The sequence below is a fragment of the Rissa tridactyla genome, chromosome 11 (assembly GCF_028500815.1).
Source record: "Rissa tridactyla isolate bRisTri1 chromosome 11, bRisTri1.patW.cur.20221130, whole genome shotgun sequence".
NCBI classification, from domain to species: Eukaryota; Metazoa; Chordata; class Aves; order Charadriiformes; family Laridae; genus Rissa; species Rissa tridactyla.
Window position 1 is genome coordinate 21,656,592 of NC_071476.1, and position 23,440 is coordinate 21,680,031.

At 48.6% G+C, this 23,440-nt stretch overlaps 1 protein-coding gene across 5 annotated transcripts in view; it reads right to left on the bottom strand.

The window, feature by feature from the left end:
• Positions 1-23,440, bottom strand: part of NRG2 (neuregulin 2) — a 136,573-nt gene that overhangs the window by 76,099 nt on the left and 37,034 nt on the right. For 4 of the 5 annotated variants that reach the window (XM_054217390.1, XM_054217388.1, XM_054217386.1 and 1 more), the window contains exon 1: positions 15,460-19,630. The exons of the other annotated variant lie outside the window; for it this stretch is intronic. In XM_054217390.1, the coding sequence (XP_054073365.1) occupies positions 15,460-15,547 (88 nt within the window). In that variant the 5' untranslated portion in view covers positions 15,548-19,630. Of the gene's footprint in view, positions 1-15,459; positions 19,631-23,440 lie in introns of those variants that run through there. 5 annotated transcript variants of the gene reach the window in all.

A 23,440-nucleotide genomic window follows, 5' to 3' on the forward strand; every position in this document is an offset into this window, starting at 1 on the left:
TTAAGGTGAAAACCAGAGTTGCGAACAAAGGATGGTTGTTGAGCAAAAAGCTATTAATAGTGCTGGGTTTTATCCCAGAAATGTTGCGTAAAGTGGGACAATTCACATCCCTTCTCTGTGCTTCCATTTCCTCTCTCAAAGATCCTACTTAATATATTTGGGGCAGGGACTGTCTCTTGTTATGACTCTGTGCTGTGAATAGCACAAGGGGAACAATGCTGCAGTCAGGACCTCTGGATGCCACCACAAATGCCAATTTTAAGCAGCAGTGACAACAAGCGGAAGGAGTTTGGGATCCAAGGAAGACCTGAGAAAAGACAAGGCACGATCTTGTATTATAAGCATGGATGCTTCTCATCTCCGTACAAGAGAGACAGGGAAAAGCAAAGAAGCAGCTGAGCTAGACAAGAACGAAGGCGGCTCCCTGCCCAGACACTCCAGCTTAAGCAAAATTCCTCCAGAGCTGCTCCTTCACATCTGCACTCTCACTGCTCCTCCCCTTCACCATCACCCCAAGCCATCCTTGAATAGCTCTCTGCAGAGGAATGCAACCACCTACAAACCCCAAAAAGGGATGTTCAGGGGTTTAAGACACGGTACGAAAAACCAGATGGAACGAGTGGGGTCTCTTCTGCAGGGGAAGATTTTTGTAGGAGACACTCTGTCTAAATACCCTGTGCATGTGTCTTCCTGATAAAACTGTGAAAGGTGCAGCAGTGCCGAGGAGCTGCCCTGGAAAGGCCTGAATAGACCTTTACCATCTTCAGCATCTACAAAACCAACCTGTAAACGCCCAGGGTTTGGGCGGACAACAAATCACAGAATTGCAAGAATAAGCTTGGAAGAACCCTTCAGAAATGGAGCAGACCACATCCCTGCCCTGAGGTTGGATCAGCCAAACAACATCCACCCAACTCATCAGGATCCAGGCGCGCAAACAACCTGGTACTACACACCTACACTGCATCCCACAGAGTGCCCCGGGACCTGGCTGACTTCAAGGATATATCTGATCCCAACCTCACAACCTCCCCAGCAGGCAACACTAGATCCCCTCTGGGAAAAGGCGCGGGCTCCCTGCAGGAAAGGCTGTCACTACAAGGGCACAGTAGCTAGCAGGTGATGGGAACCCAGCCACATTATCAATACTGAGACCTGTGAGGCTCTTTTGGTCCCCAGGTGCAAAAGAGATGTTCTACCCTTTCCCAAAGGTGTAGCCCATCTCTCTTTTTGTCTTCCGGTCCTTTACACTGCCCCTTCTTTCTGTTTTGTTCTCCTTGCCCATGCCAGCTGCCACCAATCACAAGCGACCAAAATCACTCGTCTTTGTCCTTCCTGTTTCAATTCACCTTGGCTTTGAGATGCACGTTTTTTTCTTCCCTTTGCAAAATCAATGGTCTTGAAAACCTTGAATATCAGCCTTAAGCCCCAGCATCATCCCCCTCTCATTTCTGGAGGTGCTGACTGCCTCCCGCATCTCAGTGACGAGCTCCAGGCAGCTTCGTCTTCATGAAATCGAGAGGGCCTGAATCAGCCCCTCGGACAGGCACCTGAATGTTGGTGCTTCTCTTCTGGTTTTCTGCCAGTTTGGGCTAGTGCGTCAGTAGCTCCACTATCACACAGAGCTCAGAAATACTTCAGTGCTGCTGTGAGGCTGTGTCACTCTCTGGTCACACTCTCCCCCTGGCTGCAGGATGCAAAAGCTGAGCTTCCACTTGTACTCACGCTCGGTGAAAGGAAACTGCTCGTCACCCTCATGCCCTGTCTGTCCCTGCGGGGGCAGTTCCTCCACGTAATGGTCAAGCCCAAAACATCAAGAGAAGAACGCCTTCTTTCTCACCTGGATGCTGCTGTTTGTAGCGACAGGACCCTCGCACAGGTACAGAGGACGGATCCATCCCAGATCCGCTTTTATAATCGTGCTTCTGAGCAGGGACCCGCGCCAGTAGTTACCTGGGTCTCAACCAAAGCAAGGGGATCATGAAGACCGAACATCACAGCCAAGCGCAGCCTACCCTATTATGCTTTTCATCCCATTTTTCAACTTGCACCCCTCCCTTCGTAATTTGGTGGTAAATAAATGTCTGGTCAAAATATCAGATAATTAACTGGGAGCGTCTTTGTGAACACGAACAAAAGCTAAACGGACACCTCAGACAGGATCACTCATCCGCCCTGCCGTATGAAGGATATTCCGAAACACCTTCCCAGGTAACTAAGGGCGAACAGATCCAGCTTCCCAAGTACACTCACAGACTCCCCTTAGTTGCTGTAGGAGCCCCACGGAAATGCAGCAGAGGTTAACTACGCGCGGCTCACCATGAAGGGCAGCAATTGGCAAGACTTTAGCTCCCAACACTGCGCTCTCCTTCACTCCCCTGACAATTTGACACACTGCTGTTTATCCTAATCCATTGTTCATGGTCCTCCCCACCCAGTTTTCAGTCCATGTGATGCTCTCCTGTCCCTACCAACTGGAATTAATTTGGGGTGCTAGGGCTCTATCAAGAGACTATTAAAATCTAAGTGCTGGCAAAGCATTACCTGCTTTCATGCAGATATTTTAGCCTTTTATCAGACACCCAGAGTGAACAAGCAAGCCATCACAGTTTTCTGGGGCAGCTGGCTTGTAATTCCTGGCTCCCTCAGTGATCCTCTGAATAACCAGGTAACTTTGATAGGGAGGTCCTGGTCAGCAAGGACTCTGTAACAACATAAACCTTACTCTCCCAGAATTCCCCGCTACCTCTAACTTGTTATGTAAATCTGATGCTGCTAAAACATTTAGCTGAACTTAGGTCAAGCGAAGATGGCTTTTGAAAGACTTCCAGTGGTTCATTTGCAATAAATGGCTGAGGAATAAATCATTTCAGCCCTGATGAGTCCTCAAGCAGCCAACTCTGTTAGCAGGGCAACTCCAGCAGCGAAGAACAGGGGAAGGGTTCAGTGACGCAGGGGGACTCGTGACAGGCACTGAAAGCAGCCAGAAAAGACCACCATGCTGCAGAGAGACTGCCATGTTGGGTTAGACCATGCCCCTTGCTAGAGAGGGACCTCCACTTCACAGCAGCGAGTATCACTTAATCCTTTTAAATAACTTCCCAGTAGGGAAGTCTTCTGCGTTCTCTCAAGGACAGAGCTGTTTTTCTACCCCGATGCCCAGAAGCTTATAACCCCCGCATGCACTTTTGCCCTCGCTAATCCAGCTGACAGCATGCCTATGCTTCGTATAAATGTTTCTCCCTTTCTGCCAGTCCCGCTGTGCTCTTGCCCTCAGTGACTGCAGTGACAAAAACTTCCAGGGGATACTGATATACCAAGTGAAAACTGGCTGGGAGCAGTGAGGGACGTCCGGGCTTCTACCTTTGGCCTCAGTGGAGGCATAGAGAAAGAGTGTTTCATTCATGAGACTTTCTGTACTGTCATGGTGTCCCTTCTCCTTTCGGAGACCTCAGGTTTCAATCCTGTGGCATGCAAGCAGTTTCCAGGGTCCCTTCCCTGACTCACCACAAAGGTCCTTCCCTACTTGCACACCCGTCTTGCAAGAGCCACAGTAATGCTTCGCACAGAAAGCCTTGCGCCAGTGTGACTGTGGGCATGGGACCTCCATCCACCACCGGAACCTCCATCCACCACCACACCTCCGACCCCAGCTCAGCAGGCACAGTCCACCCATGGACCGCAGTCGGCTCCCCATAGGACCATTTGCCCGGCATCTCAGGTCTGCCATGGTGGGGTTGAGACAGCGCCAGAGGGCTGGATTTGAGGAGAAGGCTTCAGAGAGCTTCATACTCTGGTATGTGAGGGCCACAGATGACAGCTAGGGCGGCCAGTCTGACAGCTCTCCGTGAGGACCATATTTGCTGTCTACAAAGCAAAACACCATACCTACACACAGCTCCTGCAGCATGCCGCCCCAGCAGCTCAGCCAGCTCACGTGGAATGCGAGCGCAGCGCAGAAGGCCTGCTGACTCAGGGCAATTCATCAAGTTGAGTCCCAGTCTGCTCTGACAGGTTTGGACTCGAGCAGCTAATCCAAGCCCAAACCTGAGGAAGAGGGACTGTCAACTCAGGCTGGTCTGTGCAGCCTCTCTGCTCAGGGTGGCTTTTCCAGAGTGTAGCAAGAACCCCTAAGGTGGGCTCTGCTCCAAAGTGGTCCCCCTTTTCTGGGTACACAGGGAGCCCGAGGGCACCAGCCTCCTGCCTTTCACCCCCTCGCCTCCTCCGCGGTGCCAACTGGAGCCAGCATCGAGAATCCTCTGAGAGGCCAGCTCAGAACAGAAATGCCACAAGAGTCTTTGGCTGCTCAGGTCAAGCGCAGTTGTTCAACCAAGTCCAGCCAGCAGCACGGTAAAAATATCAGCCCTTTTTCTGCAGAATAAGAGGTTTTGAGGCAGGAATCTGGTGCAGAACAGTTCTTTCCCTTTAAATTCACACCCTAGGCCAAGCAAGTTTTGCAAGAGTCTCCCTGTGCAGACAAGCCCTGAGGCTTCAATGCAGAAAAACGCTCCTGCTGGGGGAAGCACCCAAGCCACTTGGAGGCCAGGGCCCCGAGTATTACAATGGGGCAGCTGCTAAGCCTGCACGTGGCAGAAGAGATGGGGCAGGCTCAGAGATGTGTGTTCTCCATTAGCATGAGAAGACAGCAAATACGTACAAGAGACGGTCGATGTCTCTTGTGACCTGCAAAAAAGACCACGAAGAGAAGAAGGAGAAAGGAGGAGAGGGCAGCTCACTTGGAAATCATGAATTGGGCCTTTTCTCTTTCTCAAAAAAAATGTGATATTGGACTAAATATAACAAGCTATCCATCTAGAGATGTCTTTGAGGCTTGTTATTATCTTTGATATAAAGGATGTTTAGGCTCCAGAAAGGACACACTGTCTGGCTTTGCCCTGCGATGACAAAGGATCAGAGAAATTGGAGATTCTCAGAAAATAAAGCAAGTACAACACCTGGAGCTTCACGGGAAATAGCAGATTATCACAGTTCTGGCAATAAAACCAAAACTGTTGGCAGTGCTTCAGATTTCTACTGCTTCTTTTTTCCTTTCTAAGCCCCCAAAGACACCTACCTAACCCGCTAAGAAAACCAGAGCTGTGACTCATGCCATCTCTCTCAAACATTAGCTTAAAACATTACCAATAGAAAATGTTACAACACATGAAATGAGCAATGGCCCTGCTAACACAAGGCTTGTTCTTAAAATTGCATGGCCTGCCCACATTTTCTAAATATAGGATAGACAAGGAATCCTCTCCAGAAGCACTAATAATTCAAACAGCCAACCAAATACAGAGGTGGTTTTGAAAGCTGTTATCAACATATTTCCACCGCACAACATTTCTTTGCCACTCCTGCTTTCTCTTCTGCCCACCAGCAGCAGGTAGAACGGATAAGCTCGACCACAGAAAGAAGCTATTCCACGAAATGGGGCTCAGGAAAGACCTAAGCAACTACTGCAGCATTGCGGCTGCTAGTCTGCAGACTCAGGAGGGCAGTCTTACACCTGGAAGTTTGCCAGTAGAAGACCTAGAAGTATTATTGAGAAAAATTAACGCCTGGGAGGTCTGTGGAAGCCGGGGTCACTTGCCCTGGAGTCTGCAGCACCTACACCATCATCAGCAGGACAGATCAGCATCCATGAGCCTGCCTGGACAAATAAGTTGAGAGAGAGGAGCACCAAGAGCCCAATGCATGCTCTGTAACCAGCACATAAGGGCTAGGTGCTAGGGCTACACAGCCCAAAATTTTAGCATGCCTTTACTGCTGCTTTACCAATCCAAGCAAGCGGACAGAAAAGCTTGCTCAGGACGTCTTCACGTAGCAATGTTCCTTCCTGACTGCAGCATAGACACCACGCTGGCTGGGCAAGGACCGTTTGCCCATGGCAACCTTTTTGACTTGACACCTCTTCTTCGGTTAACAAATTTCTTGATCCTCATGCCCGAAAGTGCCCAACCGTGAATCAGGAAAGCTGAGTCAGATCCTCAGTCTTGCAGTTAAGGAACGGGCTGCTGCAGTGCTGCATGGGTGCCTCCACACAACCGCTGCAGCACGGAATGAGCACTGCCCTTCACCTCCTGCCTCCTGCAGGAAACTCAAGAGTTTATTTAACCGTCACCCGCAACCATTCCTCCGGATTTTTACAATTTTCTCCCCCAACTACCAGCATTATTTGCCAAGACGTCCCTCCTGAAATCCACCCATTGACATTTCTTCAGGGAGTCCCCCAAACAAAGATACCCAGGAGTTTGCTACGTCTCTCCCTTGATCTAAACGTGTCCACTTCAGGCAGCAGAAAGGTTTCGTTATTCCTAAATGGTCCCACTAGCCCTGCTGGACAGAAAGGGGGTGCCCAGGACTCAGGCCAGGTTCAAGGGAGCAGGCAGCCCCTTTGCCTCAGGGTGGGCAATGGGAAGGACACCCTGAAATAGGTAATTTGTGCTGCCTCCCATCTTCCTGAGATTACCTTTTTTAGGGGAAAAGGTTCAGATTGTGGACAAAGACTATTCGTACCTGGAAGGACTGGGAGAGGTAACCCAGGACTGAGTGGGAAATGTTCTTACAAGTAGAGAAAAAGCACGGACATTATTATACACACAATGCTTTTGGTAAAGTCATCATTTCATGTAAGATCCAAGATAATTTCTGTTTTGGGCAGAATGTCTTTTTCTTGATCATATAACTGGCATCTCTGCAATGTTAGGACCTCTTCTGCGATGCAAGTTTTAGCTGTGTTTGTTACCCAACAGCCAGCTAGAGAGTTTATTTTAGCATTCATTAATCGTGCCTCTCACGCAGACTCTCAGCACAAATACAGAAACCTAATCTCATTTATTGACAAATGTGAAGCAAAATACACTTCCATGCCAAAGAGAAGTTCATCACATTCCTCGTCCTTGCCCTTCAGGCAAAAGCCTGAATGAGCAGATGAAACATGCATGATCCCTGGAAGGGAAACAAATTGCTTCTTGGGTAGCAGCAATCAGGCAGACTCCTAGCCTTTGAAAGACAGCCTGCCCAGCTCCAGCAACTTGACCTATGGATCCAGAGACTGTTAGCAAGACTTTCTGGGTCCGAATCACTTCAACACCTCAGTCACTTTCAGCCAACATACCACAAGTTCTGCAATTTGCTCTGCTCATGGCAGAAGTCACACAGCCTAGCACTGGGACACCGTGGGATGTAGAACTGATGCTGCTGCACGAACTGCTGTGTCCATCAGCGATGGCATCATGGAGCAGGCAGAGCAGCAGAACAGGCTGGCTCTGAAAACCTTCTGGCCGAGAAAGCCCTACTGTGCATTGCCAGCTGTCTACCCACAGGGAGGAATGTACCAGCAGCAGCAGCCACTGGAGTGTCTCACAAGCCTCTTTCCCCCATCAGTGTTCCTCTTACTTGCAAACCCTGCAATGGAAGTCAGGCAGGTGATTTTTTTTTTTTTTTTTTGCTTTGTAGTGCAGCTGAGGCTTCTCTCCTGCAGAAAGCAGCGAGTTGGCATGGCCACAGCGGAAGCTGGTTACCTTGCCATGCAGAACAACCGTGCTACCAGCTGAAAGATCCTCCCTCCCTCTGTCAGACCCAAACTCAGCATTCCTCTCTTCCAGCCCTGTCCCATTCACCAGAGCTTGGAGATGGAGACAAGGCATCTGAACATACACGCAGTGCAGGCAAGTGGGCCACGGCCAGGTTCAAGGCAGCAGGCAGCCCCTTCACCTCAGCTCCCTGGCCAGTTTTCTTGCAACAGCACCAATAGCCAGTTCTCTGCTGGCACCTGAGCTCATTTTCCGATCGGACTTCTCACACCACGAATGTGGGAGCTCTATCAATAACCTGGCCAACACCAGCTGGTCTGAGTAGACTCCACAAACCAGCGCCTGTGCACACACCACTCATGGAGTAAGACCAGTTTGCCTCTTGAGCAAGGAGGCTTCTCTCCCGGAGCGCTTAGCTGAAGCCAAGAGGTGGGGAACAGCTTGAACACAAAGAGCTCTTTTGGTGTGCTTTGAACCAGCGACATAGCTGCTGAGCATGGGAGTTTTTATAATGGTTTGACTGGAGGAAGCGATGTACACGAGGCATACAAGGAGCAACAGCATCAGTACAGGCTTTGCCAGAGTAGTGTGCTAGCCAAAATTGCATACCCATGCCCCCCAGAAGGCTAGAGTGCATCAGGAACCAGGGGACTCTTGCAAAGTGCCGTGGACTTCAAAGTGGAATAAAAAATTCATGTGAGGACAAACATATGTACACATGCACAGATACACGGTTTCAGAGCTGGAATAAAGTCCCAGCCTTCAAATCAAAAAGTTGTCGAAAGCAAGAGGGTCAGATGCTCAGCTGGTACGGATCACAAACACACCAAAAAAGCCAGACGAGACAGGTCAGAGAAACATCTGCTGAGAACCTGGCTGATGGATTTTAACCTGATTTTACCCTCAAATTAAGCAAATGTGCAAATTCTGACACCAAAAACAGGCTTCTCTGAAGGGCTTCCAAACACCAGTCAATGATGTAAGAAATCTGCTTCAAATTTGGGGTGTGTTTTTTTTTTTAAAAACAAAACATTAAAGCACCTGAGTTCAGTGCAGTTTTAAGGTAATTTAAAGTTTCACTGCTTCCCTAAAGAACACTTTAGGGAAGTGTCCATCTCACACATTCATAGCTGTCTTTCTTTTTCTCAGCTGACGGCCACTGAGTCTCAGACTTGGAGTACAAATGCGGCTCCCTTCCCCTCCCCATCCTCACCAGGCACGAAAATTCCGCAAGAAAAAACAGGCTCTGACTTCCATGTGTAGTCAAAAACTTAAGGGGATAGGAAGGATGAAACAAGCTGTAGAAGAGCCCCAGGAACATCGGACTCCTCAGAAGTATGATCATCACCATAACTGCTTGGAGACAGCCTTGTGTGGCTTATTGCTCTTCTCTGCAAAGCCCCCCTTCGTACAGAGAAGCTCTTACCTTCCCGACATGCCTGAACTAAAATCCTTTATAAGGGCTGACGACTGAGTCTGCCAAGCCTAATCACCAGAGTTATTAATTACCTAAATGTTTAATTTTTACCATTATTCCCTGTATTTGTTGTTACAATTTGGAACATCTCAAAAATGCAACAACATACCACTGCCCCTGTCAGAGGGGAGACAATCCCAGGTCACATCGGCTCAAAACACAGCTTTCTGTCTGGAGCACAGCAGAGGAGCCAGGACCGTGTCCTGGCCAGGAGGCCAGGCTTGTCTTGCACTGCTCTGGATGCTCTCGCGGGACGTTGAGGGAACCTGCCGTTTTGCTCCCGTCAGGCCCTTGCGAGCCTGGTGAGAGTTTCCCTCTCGGGCAGAGTCACATCTCCCAGTCACGCGAGTTTCGTTATCCTGCCCCAGACAGGAGGTCAGCGCAACGGGTGATGCATGTCCGAGCTCCAGCCCGAGCGGAGAGGCCTTTGCCCTCCCAAACCGCCTCTGCTGCCAGCACATCCCTCCACCTCAGCGGCGCTGGCAGATCAGCGGAGGGTGACCAGTGGCCAGGACAGCATGCGCTGACAGAAACCGGGGCGAGTAGTTTGACACAGCACCGAGCAAACTTTCTGGTGAAGCAGCGGTGGTGGGTGGCTCCTGCCCAGCTTTCCACTCCCCTCCGGCCTCATCCTCAGCAACATGAGAGGCAGCTTTCCCAAAGGAAAGCTCCAGGTTTACCTCACGGCCTGACGGCCTCTGCCCTGAACGTGGTCCCCAGCATAGGGTGGATGGCCAGACTTTTCTGGGACTTCACAGTCCTGCAACTTTTCCGCCAAAGGAACTTGCCTGGATCTACAGGCCTAGTTGTGAGCTGCAAGCTCTGGGACTTAGGTTCTTCCAGTTTTCCTCAAGAAACACTTTGTTTTTCATGGAGCTTTGCTCTCAGAAGAGCACAAGCACATCCAAGCAAGGGCCGTGTGTGACTCACAGCTCCACTCGTTGCTTACTGCAAGACCGTGGCCCCACTGTAACAACGCTCCTAAGTCACTTAAAATGGCACAGGGCCATACGACCCCCATGCCGAATTCCCCTTATGCGCCCGAAAGTGTTCATTGGAGCCCAAGGGGAAATGAGGAGGCGTCAGAGGAACAAGAAGCTCGTCTCCCCTCCTCTGGCTGCCTCTGGAGTTATGCAACAGAAGAAGTGAGATGCAGGTCCACGCACTCACCCTGCCCCAGCCCCACCTTCTCCAGTCGGTTGTGAGTTCCAATACATGCTGCAGGCCCATCAGCACTTGCCTGAGTGCTGAGGCAAGACTGGAGATGAGGGACTCGGGGCGGGAGGCTGGCAGCCCAGATGCAGGAAGAAGGATGACAGAGCCGTGCCGTTGATAGCAACACAGCTTTCCTTTAGCCACTTTGCAGCTGGAGCCTGTCACATTAACAAAGGCAGGAGAATGGGCCGAGGGCATGATCTCAAAGGTCGGCAGCCAGGCTGCGCTCAGCCCCTCTCCAGATGTTCCTCCTCTCACCAGAGACTGCTTTTCCCAGGTTACTTACATCCACCTCCAAAAAAGGGATTGAAAATGGGATGCCCAAGGCTCTGACTCACCAGCTTTTGGATCCACAGTGGGATTACTTGCTAATGTACCATTCTGCTCCATCCTGCACCTCTGCCAGGAGTTCATAGCCCCCTAGTCTGCCTGAATGGAGAGATGGGTTATTCCCCAACCCTGCTGGGTCTCTCTCCCATAACCCTTCTGTTTGTACTAACACCTGAGACTAGAAGACAGAGGCAGTGGAGGGACAGAGCTACGTGCTCATTTATCAACGCCTCCTTCTGCAGAGCTAGTGAGCCCCAGCGAAAAGACTAGAAAGCAGCTGGGACATATAACCTCTTCCTTTACCCCAGAGTGAATCACTGGAGCTTGTGAGTCAGACCCCGTCCGTTCCCAAAGCTGAGCAAGTCACTGCACGTTTGCTGATCCCTGGTAACTGGCCACATGCGTGCTCTCATCCACATGGCAATGGCAACAGCAGTCCATTAGTTTAGCCAGTGGAAACGCTCTAGTGAAAACATGCATGTGGACAGATCCTGGAGCACAGCTGACATCTGGTACCTCGTGTGTCTGGGTGTTTATAGAAAACAAAACTGCTACTGTAGGATATCCGCTGTGGGTTATCCTTCTTGTAAACAAACCTTTTGGCTAATGTTTCCATGAGCTCCGTAGAACTGGAGTCTTTCCTACAAACAGGAGACTAAGAACAAATCAAGAACAAATCAAGAGCATGTTCACCCTGCAACATGGAGAGAGCTCACACAGAGGTATGTCAGCCAGCAGCGAAGCTGTTTTGGTTGGACTACGGTTGAGTATCTCTGATAGCATGAGTTTCCACCACAAAGCCTGCACCTAGCATCTGCAAGGGACTTTCACGTCCCTCACCGAACCCTGTGTTAATGTGGCAGCACCCTAAAGCACCCCAGGCTGGTAGAACCTGGCTAATGTCCACCTGCTTCTGCTACGACCCCACCGGTGCCTCGCACCCAGGGGCACGCCTCCTCCTTAAGACCTCTGGAGTTTCAGTTCCAATACCCGTCTGCAAAACCTTTATACCAAATCCTGACTCTTCTTGGAACTGAGGTCAAGCCGGTTCCTACTGAAACATGAGACACTCTCTGCAGAGACTCTACACCTGCTCTCTGAGTAGTTTTCCAGCATTAGCATTTGCCATGGGCAGTTCAAGAGAAAGGCACAATTCCTGTGCTCCCTGCCTTATTAGCACTGAGAAACAACAAAAACCTTAAGCACACGCAATGTTTTCCTCTGCACCATGTAAAAATAAGAGAGAATGCCTGGAATCGCTGGGGAATTTAACCAACAAAATGTTTTACATATCTCTGATCTTTTCTCCCCAAGTGACCTCACAGAAGTACAGATGAAACACAGAATGTTTCCAGTCTCATAGCCCTTCCCTTTCCACTTTGCTCCTTGCCTATACCAATATGAAGGCATCCTCCAGCCCTTTTGCTTCTCCTTCTGCCTGTCTCTCCATGAGGCTGGTGCACTGGCCTCCTAATCCACTGCCATAGCTCTGGCGTTTGCTCCCCCTGTTCAGCTCTGAACTTCTGCGTTGGCACCAGTCCATTTGTCCCACTTCTCCAAGTCTTTCAAGAGTGCGATAGGGCAGCTCCTTATACACCCACAGCCTTGCCTCAGTATCAAGTCTTTGACTGCCCCAAGCCATCCAGTGTCTGATAAAGTACCAGCTTCTCTTGCAGTGCGGAAGTTTTCTTCCGGACCTGAACTTTGCCAGCATTGCGGGAGCATTATACATTTATTTGCTGGTCTGTTGCTACATTCTGCAGCTCACGTAGTCCCTGCTGGGTGTGCCTTCCACATGTGTTGGGTGGGACACAGTCTGTCTGTCTTTCAATGCATCTTACAAACATCTAAAAGAGGGATCCTAATGGTGCTTCTTCATAGGTGGACACCATCTCCCCCTGGAGGCCTTCACAGGCTGTTCCACTGGCTAGATCTGTAGCTGAGGCACTCACTTTAGGACAGCCGCATCACTAGAGGCATAAAAATGTGAGTTTAGGTTAAAGATAGCCCTTGTCCTCAGAACAAGGCTAGCACTTCGTATGAGATCAGCAATCTTCTTTTACACATTCACAGAAGCCCAAAAAAAAAAATAAAAATTGCATTAAACGCCACAGTGGAAGAATCCTCTCCTCCCCTGAGTTTGAGAGACCTCAGGGGAAACCTAGCACCCCCCGTGGCACACTGATGCTCTTTCCTGAAACTCCTGTTTCAGCTCTCTCTTCCTTTAAGAGGTTTTTCTGCTGCTCTGATTCACTGGAAGTGAATAGCTCTACTACATGGGGCAATTCCCCCAGGCCAGCTGGCAGGGCTGGGGAGATCACCTTTGTAAGTCAGAGTGAGTGTTTTTCTGTGCCAGAGCTGTCCTGGGCTCTCTGCAGAGCACACCACAAAGGGGTGTCTAGAGGTAATTTCCCATGCAGACACCTATGAGCACCAGGGTAGATCAAGACTTTCAGAGTGCCATAGGTAATAAAGCTTGGCCCCCAGCAGGCAGAGACTGGTCAGGGATGCAAGCGTGAAGAAGGAAGGCTTTCCACCCTTTTATCATTCCCCGAGTCTCCCCTGCACCAGCCATCTAATACAAATGTTCCTGTCTGGATCTCCTGAGTGTCTTTTTAGGACTTTTTTATGTTCCTCTTCTGCCTCCTGGTTTCAGAGGGGTCAGCACATCCCATTTGCATGGAAACATGTCAACCTGGGGAGAAACAGAATACAAATTGCCCTTGCAGTGCACTGCCAGTTGCCTGATTCATGCTGGAGCTGGGTTTTTGCATCAGCCCAAGCACACTGGAGAGGCAGTCTGAGGTCCAGCCACAAGTTAAAGAAATAGAGTCCACAGGATGCTCAGCTGCCTGGAGTGAGGGTGTGTGTACCAGGACTGGGGCATTTGCTCAGAAGCGTTGAGGGAGGAACTCCTCTTGTCTAAAAGTCCTTTTCGGGAAGCATTGCTGCGGTACTCCTCAGAACACAGGGCAAAAGTGACCCATGATGGGAAAAGGTGTTCACAGATTCCACTGATATCAACCAACCCAACCCAAAGTGGGATTTGGTTCAGAGACACCACAGACAACTAAGTGCCTTCCTCTGATGGACCCACAGAGCAAACAATGGGCAACCTCTGCAGCAACACAAGGCAAAGGAGTGACCTGGATCCAAGTAACCTCATTAAGAATGAATGCAATAAAAGGACCGTGTTCATGCTGTGCAAGCCAAACCCAGAACCTTTCTTTTCTTTGGTTAAGGTACAGACAGGATCAATGCAATCATCCCCAATTCTGCCCTGGATCCATTAGTAGAGAGAAAGGGGTTTTGCACTTTGGCCAAAGTGTTCAGTTGTGGGATTTATATGTGATAAAACACCCCTACAATGCGCCTCAGTAGAGGACTCGGTTGTCAGCATGAGTGCCTACAGGAAAAGGGTCTTTACATGTTCCCCCTAAAGCAGTAAGCCATTACAGGGCTTTGATGCGGCACTAGAAAATAGAGTGTGGTCTGACCCCTCAGCTCACGCCTGGTCCTTTCCCCTGCATGTAGTCCCCATGGCCCTTGGGCAGAACCAGTCATCTTCAAGCAGCTGCTGCCTCTGCTTGGTGGTTTCAAGCTCCCTGTTCCGAAGCCATCCCAAAAGTCTCCTCCCAGATCCCACAGCAACAGCTATGTTCTGATGTCATAGGCAGGAGACCATGCGTGAGGTCAGCCTGCCACGGCATCAGCACCCGCTGCCACCCCAGCACCTCTGGAGCAGAGACAGTGGAAGAGCCCATGCCCTGGGTGGTGAACAGAGCTGGGTTTCCGTGCTCAGATCAAGGGATGAAAAAGGGCAGGGGCAAATCCTGCCACCAATGATGCCGGTGGGAAGCCAAAACCAATCTATTCAGGTCAAGAGCACTCACTAGCATCATGGTATCAGGACCAAGAGCCCAATTGCATCCAGGCAAGCGAAGAGCTAAATTGTCTGACAGACTCCTCCAGGACCCGCTTCAGCCTGTAGCCTCTCTCAACACTGATAAAACACAAAGTCTGACAGAGTTGCCGCTCTGTCCAAATACATTTCCAGATAAACCACAGATAAGAAACAGCCAGGGATAATCCCTCCCTGATACCATGACAGAGTAAGAAATACCACTGTGCTGCATTACCACCAGGACACTGCCGTATCTGCCCAAGACAGTGCTTGCGTTGCCCTGGCTTGTACTCCCCATTTACTCAGGAACCAAATTTTATCAGTTAAAGGCAATCTAAACATTTTATCCCGGCAACATTTTAAGTATTGCCTTGCTCATTCAGCAGGGAACAGTCAGATCTCCTGAGGAACAGCCCGATTTCACTAACAAGCATATCAGCAACAAGTGAGGGTTTACAGTCCACGTGTCTTTAACTACAACTCAACGCAGTTACCTCAAAAAGCAAGGCTATAACTTACGTCTGATCTTGGAGAGTTGGTCTGTCCCAAGGAACAGTCCCTGGGATCCTCCAAAATAGTGGCTTTTGATATTTACCTCAGGAAGAAGCAAGAAAACAACCAACCAAACAGCAAAACTCGGCACACCAGAACCCCCAGAGAATGAGCACAAACCCCCTCAGTTACCATAGCACCATGACAGGAACAGAATGCTGCTGGTTTTTTTTTGAAAAAGTACATTGCCCTGAATTCTTGGGGCTTTGGATATTTAAAAGAAAAAAAGAAATAAAAAAAAAAAAAAGAAAAAAAAAAGGTAAGATCAAGAAGAAAGCAGTCCTACAACAGCATGAATATGAATGAGATGCAGAGATTTGCACACTTGCCTGGCAAACGCTCCCTATCATTTGCACCCTCATGCAACCCACAAGTACTTTCCTGCTGGCTTTCTGGCTTCTCTCTTCTTCCTATAAGTAAAATCTGTTAAAAATGGGAAGTACCTTTTCCTGGGTCAGGTTCTCTTTCCCCTTTTTTCCCTTCTTTGTTCTTTTTGCTCTTTCCTTTCCCTTTTTTCTTGGTCTCAGACATTCTGCACAAGTGTTTACAGTCTCAGGAAAAGACAGTCCACACCAGATCTATATGCCCCACGACTGCTACTCCAAATGTTACTTGCCAGCTGCAACTTCCGACTGTTCTTATATTGTTTCTGACACAGACAACACCCACCACTGGGTGGAGAAGCAAAACTTTAACCGTTTGCTCACTGCTCCCAGTTGTCTGAAAAGATGCACTGGGTTACAGTGGGAGGGCAAGGGGAGCAGCGCTATGGGATGGGAGTAGCTCTCCCGAGAGTGTTTTAGACACACGAAGTCTAGAGGTGGTTTTCTGCTTGCTGATTCTGTCTCCGGCTGCAAATAAGTTCTGAACAGCTTCTGGAGCATCGCAGAAATAAGTGTTTTGGGGAACTGCTAAGGGTCAGACCTCAGTGATATGTGAGAGGCAGTGGAGTCTAAAGAAAAGGGTAGAGGCTTGAGACCCATTCTCATTCTGCTTCGACCCTGCAGAGGGATTAAGTTGGCCTTTCTCCTCACATTGTTGTTCCCACCATAAATCAGAGTGACTTCCCCTGCCCTTTCACCCAGGTCTTTGTTGTCCCAGGAGGTCTTTCCAGAAGCTAAGAATAGTTGCAGAGCCCTTACCTGCTCTTCTTGTATCTGTCCTCCATCACTGGGAGCTCTAGCTGGTTGATTAAACCCATGTCTCATCTGCTTGGGGGTTAACAAGGTCCTTTTCCACAGGTCCAACATGGGATGGGTGACTCAGCCCAATCCTCTTCTGCAGTGCAGGCCATGCTGACATCGCCTCAAAAGTCCATCAGGATCTCCATCTGGAAAGCCCCAGAGTGCTGCCAAATCATTCCCAGATGCAGCTAAGGGCTTCAAAGGCCCAAAGGGGCCGTAAGCCGTAAGGCACTGGGTAGCACATTTGATCCAGTTATCCATGAATCAAAACCAATTCCACGGTCGTGAGTAAAGCATGTCCTCCAGAGAAGCACTCCCGCCTGGTGCACGGACATCAAGAAATGAACGAGCTATCAGCCCCCTTGGGATCTTCTCCCAATGGTTAATCGCCCTCATTGTTAAAAATGTCTGCCTGCTCTAAAGTGGAATATCTGGCTTCACTGTCCAGCCATTGTTTCTTACTCTTGTTTTCTCCTCTAGATTAAAAAGCCCTTCAGCAACTGGTATTTTCTCCCATGGAAGTACTTACACACTGTAATCAAGTTATCCCTCAATCTTCTTTTTGATAAGCTAAACAGATCAAGCTTTTTTCCATTGCTTGCTGTATGGCATTTTCTCCAGCTCAGGGATCATATCTGTGGCTATTGCATTTTGCAATATCCTATTTAAGCTAAAAACACAAAACCCAGGCACTATTCCATCGTATCTCGTGTACAGAGGCAAATACAGAGGCAAAATCCCTACTGCCATCTCTTCCCAGCCACTTTAACCCCCAAGAGTCGCGTTTGGACACCAGGCTTCACAAGGATGATATGTTCTGTTCCGTTTCTAGTGCAGCTCCTATCAAGTCCCTGCTCTGCCGGGCATCGTCCCCCGCTCTCTAACTAGGAGGAATTTCTTGCTTCTTCACAGCACCACTCTCTGTGTTGAACCTTCATTTTGTTTTAAAAGAGCCAGTGTGCCAAGCCACTCAGATTACCCTCTCTAGCTTCTTTCTTCCCACTGATGCTTGAAACTCCATCAGTCTCTGTGTCACCTTGCTGATTTTACAAGCATGTTTGCCTTCAGGTTGCTGATGACAACGATCTCACCAGAAGCGCTTCATGGAGTAGCAACTGCCTGCCAGCAGCAACTTTCTGGTGTGCACTAGTTGATCACTTCTTCACCAGTACATGAGGTACATTAGGGAACTTGCAACACCTACTTTCCAGTTTGAGCAGAGGACACCACCAGGCTGAACACCTTGTATACAGACTTACGAAAAGCTAGGAGGTATACGCCACAGAGCACCTCAGCAAACTTGCCAGGAACTATTAGATACAACTACCGAGCCTGCTGATTCGGAGTTTGAGCATAATATACATTGTTTTCACATCCTCCGGGATTTCTTGGTCACAGGAGAGCAGCAGCCCATGATAGTGTTTCTTTTCCAAATGCAGGGTAATAGTGGTTACTGACCAGTTGGTGTCTTCTAAGTCATTATGAATGATGCTTTCCACACAGTTATCTCACCGTTTCCCTCATAATCATATTGCTCTTTGCTGATATGTTCCTAGAGTCCCTTAATTCTGTAGCTGTACTTGATAGGTAACTTCCCTCCAGATGTCTTTACGTTGTTGTCTACACACCATAACTCCAGATGCATGTGGATTGCTACCTATTTTTCTCTTTTCTAAATTTGTTAACCTTATTATTGCTTCCAGTTGTTGCTTTTATTGCTACCAAGCTATGATGGATATTAGCTAGACCTTGTCCTCTTTCTTGAATCTGAAATCTCAACTTTCTTGGCCTCTGCTCAAAGAGCTCCCGGTCCTTACTCGCATTTTCCTGTGAATGTTTTAACACCCAATCAACTTCACTCAGTTTTCTTCAGCCTTGCAAAATCAGTTCCTTTGAATCCTCAGGAGCGTCTTACATATATTTATGATTAGGGCTCTCATCTGACTGCCCCTATGAATGAAAACCCATCATGGTCACTGGCCCCATGTCAACCACCAGTGATTAATTCAGCCATCAAAATCAATAATCCAGCACTCACCAGACATAACGAGGCCCAAACAGAGTTCCCTCACTTCAGTGTGATAACTTAGTGTTAGATCTACAGAGTTCTAGGAGACTTTGATGTTTTACTGCTAGCGATAGCTCCCTTGCCAGCACGTGTCTCCCGAATGGACGTATCTCATAAAAAACACATTTCCCTCCCTCCTTTCTTTTCTTCTGCAATTTTATTTTCGTCTTGAAATATCTTTTACCATGGGTTCCTTTACATGAAGGCTGCGTTTTTTTGCTCTCTGCTGTCGTTTCTGGAGATAAACTACAGCTCTTCCTCCACTCCAGCAAGCCAGTATTTTCATTCCTGTTAAAGACTCAAAGTCCATGTTTTCTTGGGATCATCTTTCCAAAGTGCTTGTGTTTAGCGGGGGTTTGTTAAAGTTAGCAAATGCAGCTAAGATGATGCACTACCTTTTTTCCCTCTTTTTTCAAATTAATGAATAATCAAAGATTCCCTACTGCTGAGCAGTGCTCAGAGGGTGAACCTGTGTACAACAATGCACAGCTCAGCTTGAGCATCAGAAAATGAAAATTGCAAAGTCTAAGAAGCGAAAGTGGCAGTGTCTAGCTTGGCCCCACTGTCCTAAAGAGCCTGGGACATGCCATGGGAAGAAACAGCACCCCCAACACCCAATATGGGTATTTTTGTACCTTGGCAGCAATCACAGTCTTACCTGCGACAGACGAGGAATACTATACACAGATTAATTTTTGCCTTGGCAGATGTACATCTTTTACATCTTGTTATCTTATCCAACTGGCTCGCGCCTGTCCCAGGGCAGGGATCCACCGCTCTAGGTCCAGCTTTAGCATCACAGATATACGGATTACGCTCTCTCCTGAACAATCCCAACGCACAAACACAGGAGCTAAATCCAGCAAGTGACTTCAGTCCTCATGAGGCTACACCGATATAATAAAATCTACCAATGGGAAGGGTATTCCAGGTTGGGGCCCCAGGTGCCTCATCTGGCAGTCGGCATGTATTTTAATGGCCGTGGTCTCAAAAGTCACTTAATACTTCACTGTAAAATAGCATTTAATGCTTATTGCTTTAAACAGTCTCATGGAGAGTTATAACCTAAAACACTATCAACCTGCGGTTTTTGCAGTCTTTACAATTCCTGTACAGCTTTAAGCTTAACAAACAGGAGGCATGTAATTATATAAGAGACTGAGCCATACCTTAAGCGCAGCTAAGTCTTGCATGGAATCCAGCACACTGATTTTACAACACGCTGCCACACTGCAAGCAGCAGGGTGAGTTTACCAGGCAGAGCGTCCTTACCCTCGTTAGAATTTGCCTACACACCAACCTAACAAGTTGGGCTCCGTAATAATCCCCAGGAGGTCAGAACCGAGATCAGGTGAAAGAGAACCTCCCTACCTCTTCACCCACACAGTATCCATTGCAGTCAGCGGCTGTAAAATTACTTCTTTAAACAAAAGTCCCAGATCGGCTCAGTGGAGAACGGAGTCCGCAGCTAAGAGTCACGCTGCTGCATTGCATTCTGGCTTCTTTTCTGGGAGGATATAAGGCACCACTCCCGTGCAGAACAGCAGTGTGCTCTCCAGGGGAAAACAGCGTAGCTCGAAACAGCAAGGTCTGCGCCTGGAAAAAAATTATTAATACAACACCCCCCGGCCTGATGGAGATTTAAAAAAAAAAAAAAAAAGCCCTGACCCATCAGTGCTACTTGATATTTGCTGAAACCCAGACGGCAAGCCCACTCCAGCTCCTCCAGTCTCTAAATTTCAGAAGCAAAGGCAGGCGCGCACGCTCCACAAACTTCTGAGGCTGTATTTATGGCAGCAATCTTGGGAGCACAATGACCCATTTTAAATCGTAGCATTTTCAAAAGCTCTCGGTATTGGCTTAACTCTGCTCTCACTGGCATCACCAGGAGGTGGCCATCAGCTTCTGGGGAACCTCTGTGTCACATTATATGGTCCGTCCTAGAATTGTCAGCTCCTGTTTAACAGTGGAGTCGACCCAAAATTGGCGGTAGCCAGAAATACTTACAGGTTATTTCTAGAGAAGTAGAATAAAAAGAAGACACATTAGGACTACCTGTCGGCATCCCTTTGGCTTATCAAGGCAATCCGCTGGACACCATTTTTCTACAACTCTGTTTCTACAAAACACTGCAGGCTCGACAGAAAGACTATGGCATCACGAAAGCAGCAAAGCTCGGGCTCCTGACCCACCTTGAGCTGGAGATAGGCAGAATCCTACAAGCAAGTTCGCTGAAGCAGAACTATTGAAAAGCAGCACAGCCTTCTTGTCACTGCTGTTCAGACAGCACCTCCAGGACCAGGGTAAAAAACAGATTCTCCTCACAAAAAGCATCTTGTACCAGAAGAAAAGCTGTTGGCACTTGCTGGATCATTAGCTCAACAAAAGCTGCGCTATAGGTTTGTCTGCTGGAACTGACAAGCTGGGAAAGCTATTTTTAAACTGAAAAAAAATCCTTCTTTTTGCACCTCTTGCTGCCACATCTTTTGTTGCCATGCAGGAAAAAAAGAAAAACCACGCAGGAAGCACAGCTATTTGTCCAATAAGGGTCCAGATAAGTTCCATCTGACCACCACCTGATGTCCCTCTGTTGCATAAATGGCATTTTGCCATGCTCATGTTTCACATCTGCACACTCCGAGGTCCAGCCTAACCCCCCACTGCACATTCAAACGCAGCTCCGAAACAGCACAGGTCTTGTGGATGATTGATAGAGACCTGACCCAGCCAGCCCGAGTGGGATATTTCACATTGCATCTTCTTTTCCTTTTCATCCTCACGGAATGAAATCCTCATCTTGACATGATTTATCACGTAGCCATAATGTCTTATAACCATATAAATTTTTGCTCACAGAAGTGAGCTTATGTTATCAACTCTTACTGACACCCAGCGAAATTTGCTTCTGAAAGCAGGCAGGAAGACAGGGAAGCCAGTGCCGGCTCATCTCCTGAAGATGGCCTCTCCCCACTCCTGACACATTCCCCATCTCTTGGAGACTGACGACAGCAGTGTCACTGCCAGCTTAGATAAATCCCGGTCCTTGTTTGCAACTGCTCTGTGCAGCTCCAAAGCAGGAACAGACGACACCCACTGCCGGCTGCTCTGGGGTGTCTCTGTGGGGTGTCTCACGCAGCTGCCCTTTGATGTTTGGGTGCCCTCACACAGCAGCGGGCAGGTCAGTCGCTGCGCTTTACTGTGTGGACGCTCCTCCGGGCTGTGGGTGCTCCTGGCCCAACACAGCCACGACAGACAGTCAGTGCTGAGCTTGGACACAGGCTTCACCCTTGCTTTGGAAGCTGCAGCACCAACGGCTTGTGCGTGACCAGGCTGACGGGCTTAAATGATGGGCTTTATATCACAGACTTACTCTTCCCTTCCCACGAATTGAGTCCCTGGGGCTGCTCAGAACAACCCTGCTGTGAACCGGCCCAAACTCACTAACTGGTCTGGGGCAGCTCCAGTTAAGTTATTGTGTTCGTGCCCACGAGCCAGCCCTGACACCTTAAAGCAGAAGTCGGCTCCTTGCTGAGCCAGCTGCCCCAGCCCTCAGTCTCTGAAATCCTCCCGGACACTTTTCATCCCACCTGCCATTTCCTTCACAACTTCCTCTTTAATCCCACTTCTTCCTCCTGCCCCTGAAATCAACAGCAATTTCCATGTGAAACCAATGGACAGGGCATCCTTCATTCGTACCTCAATCCTGAGCCTTTCAAGTACATCTGGCCAGAAAAGGCCAGGAAGTTTTGGGGAAAATTCCATGAATTCTTACGGTCTCTTTTTCTCTAGCTGCAACTCTGCTGAAGTGCTGAAGGCCCCAGCAGGTTATAGCCTCCTACAAAGAAATCAGAAAGTTGCTTTTGGGAGTGTTTATATTTAAGTGATAGCATGAAGCCTCTCCCCCTCGGCCCTTCGCCTGCTCGCACGGTCAGTCTTGTGCTGGAGGAGTGGAAGCAGAGGCAGAGCCCGTGCATGTGCAGACCCTGTAATGAGGGGCACTCTAACACCTCAGTTGCTTATCTGAGTGGATCTTATCTGCTAAGCACTGTGCCAGGCCCATGAACAACCTAGAGGAGCCTGTAAGAGGTACTGCTTACATGCAGCCACTCTAAATTGTGCATCCCCTGATCCATCATCACCCCTCCCTGTTGCAACACCCACATACCCATCAGTTCCTCAGACCCACAGCCTAAAGGCTGCTGTGCAGACCCAGGGGATGTTCTGCAAAGATAAAATGCATCCAAAGCTACAGTCACAAGGACAGAAACGGCACATTTGATGGGTTAGTTCCCCATTCAAAAGACAACTTGGACAGAAGAAAGGTTCGACAGGAGAGACTGAGACCACCTGGAGCAAGAATAATCAGAAGCTGCTCTTGTAGTTTCTAGAGAACTGACCTTGGGCAAGAGGCTGCACACGGAACATCTCAGATGTGTAAGATCTCACAAGGCTCCATGAAGCCAGAGGTTTCCCAGGCTCATCTCACCATGGGTCCAGCTTACCTCTAGTTCTGTGTGAGCACCAGAGAGTGCAGGTGCGAGGTCCTACCAGATACTACTTACTTGGAAAGTCTCTGCAAGGACATTGACTGAAACACCTGAGCTCCGCTTTACAGAACTGTTTAAAAAAGCAATTAGAGATTACAGCTCTACCTAAATGAAAGGGTTCTTCCCCAGAAACCTCTTCTGGAACCTTAAAAGACCAAGAAAAGCAATACGGCATCACTGACTGCAATAGACGGAGAGCGTGATCAGGTGGATGAGTACATTACACAGGGCAGGTGCTGTTCTGTGTTGTATTTGCCTGGTTAAAATGTGCCTGAAGCAACAGAGTAATTGGATCCGCTGTGTTCGATTCAATAGAGGAGATGCTGTGGGTTAACCTCAGTGGGCAGCTAAGCACTACACAGCCACTCGCTCACTCCCGCCCACCGCCAGTGGGATGGGGGAAGACGAGAGGAAGAATAAAAGCAAGAAAACTTGGGGATGAAGATACACATAAAAAAATAATAATTGATTTGCAAGTGAAGGATAAATAGAAGAAGAGAGGAGAGAAGAAAACAAAACAAAACAGTGATGCAAAGGCAATCATTCACCACCTCCCACGGGTAGACCGATACCCAGCCAGTTCCCAAGCAAAAGACGGATAACCCTTTTATTGCTGAGCATGACG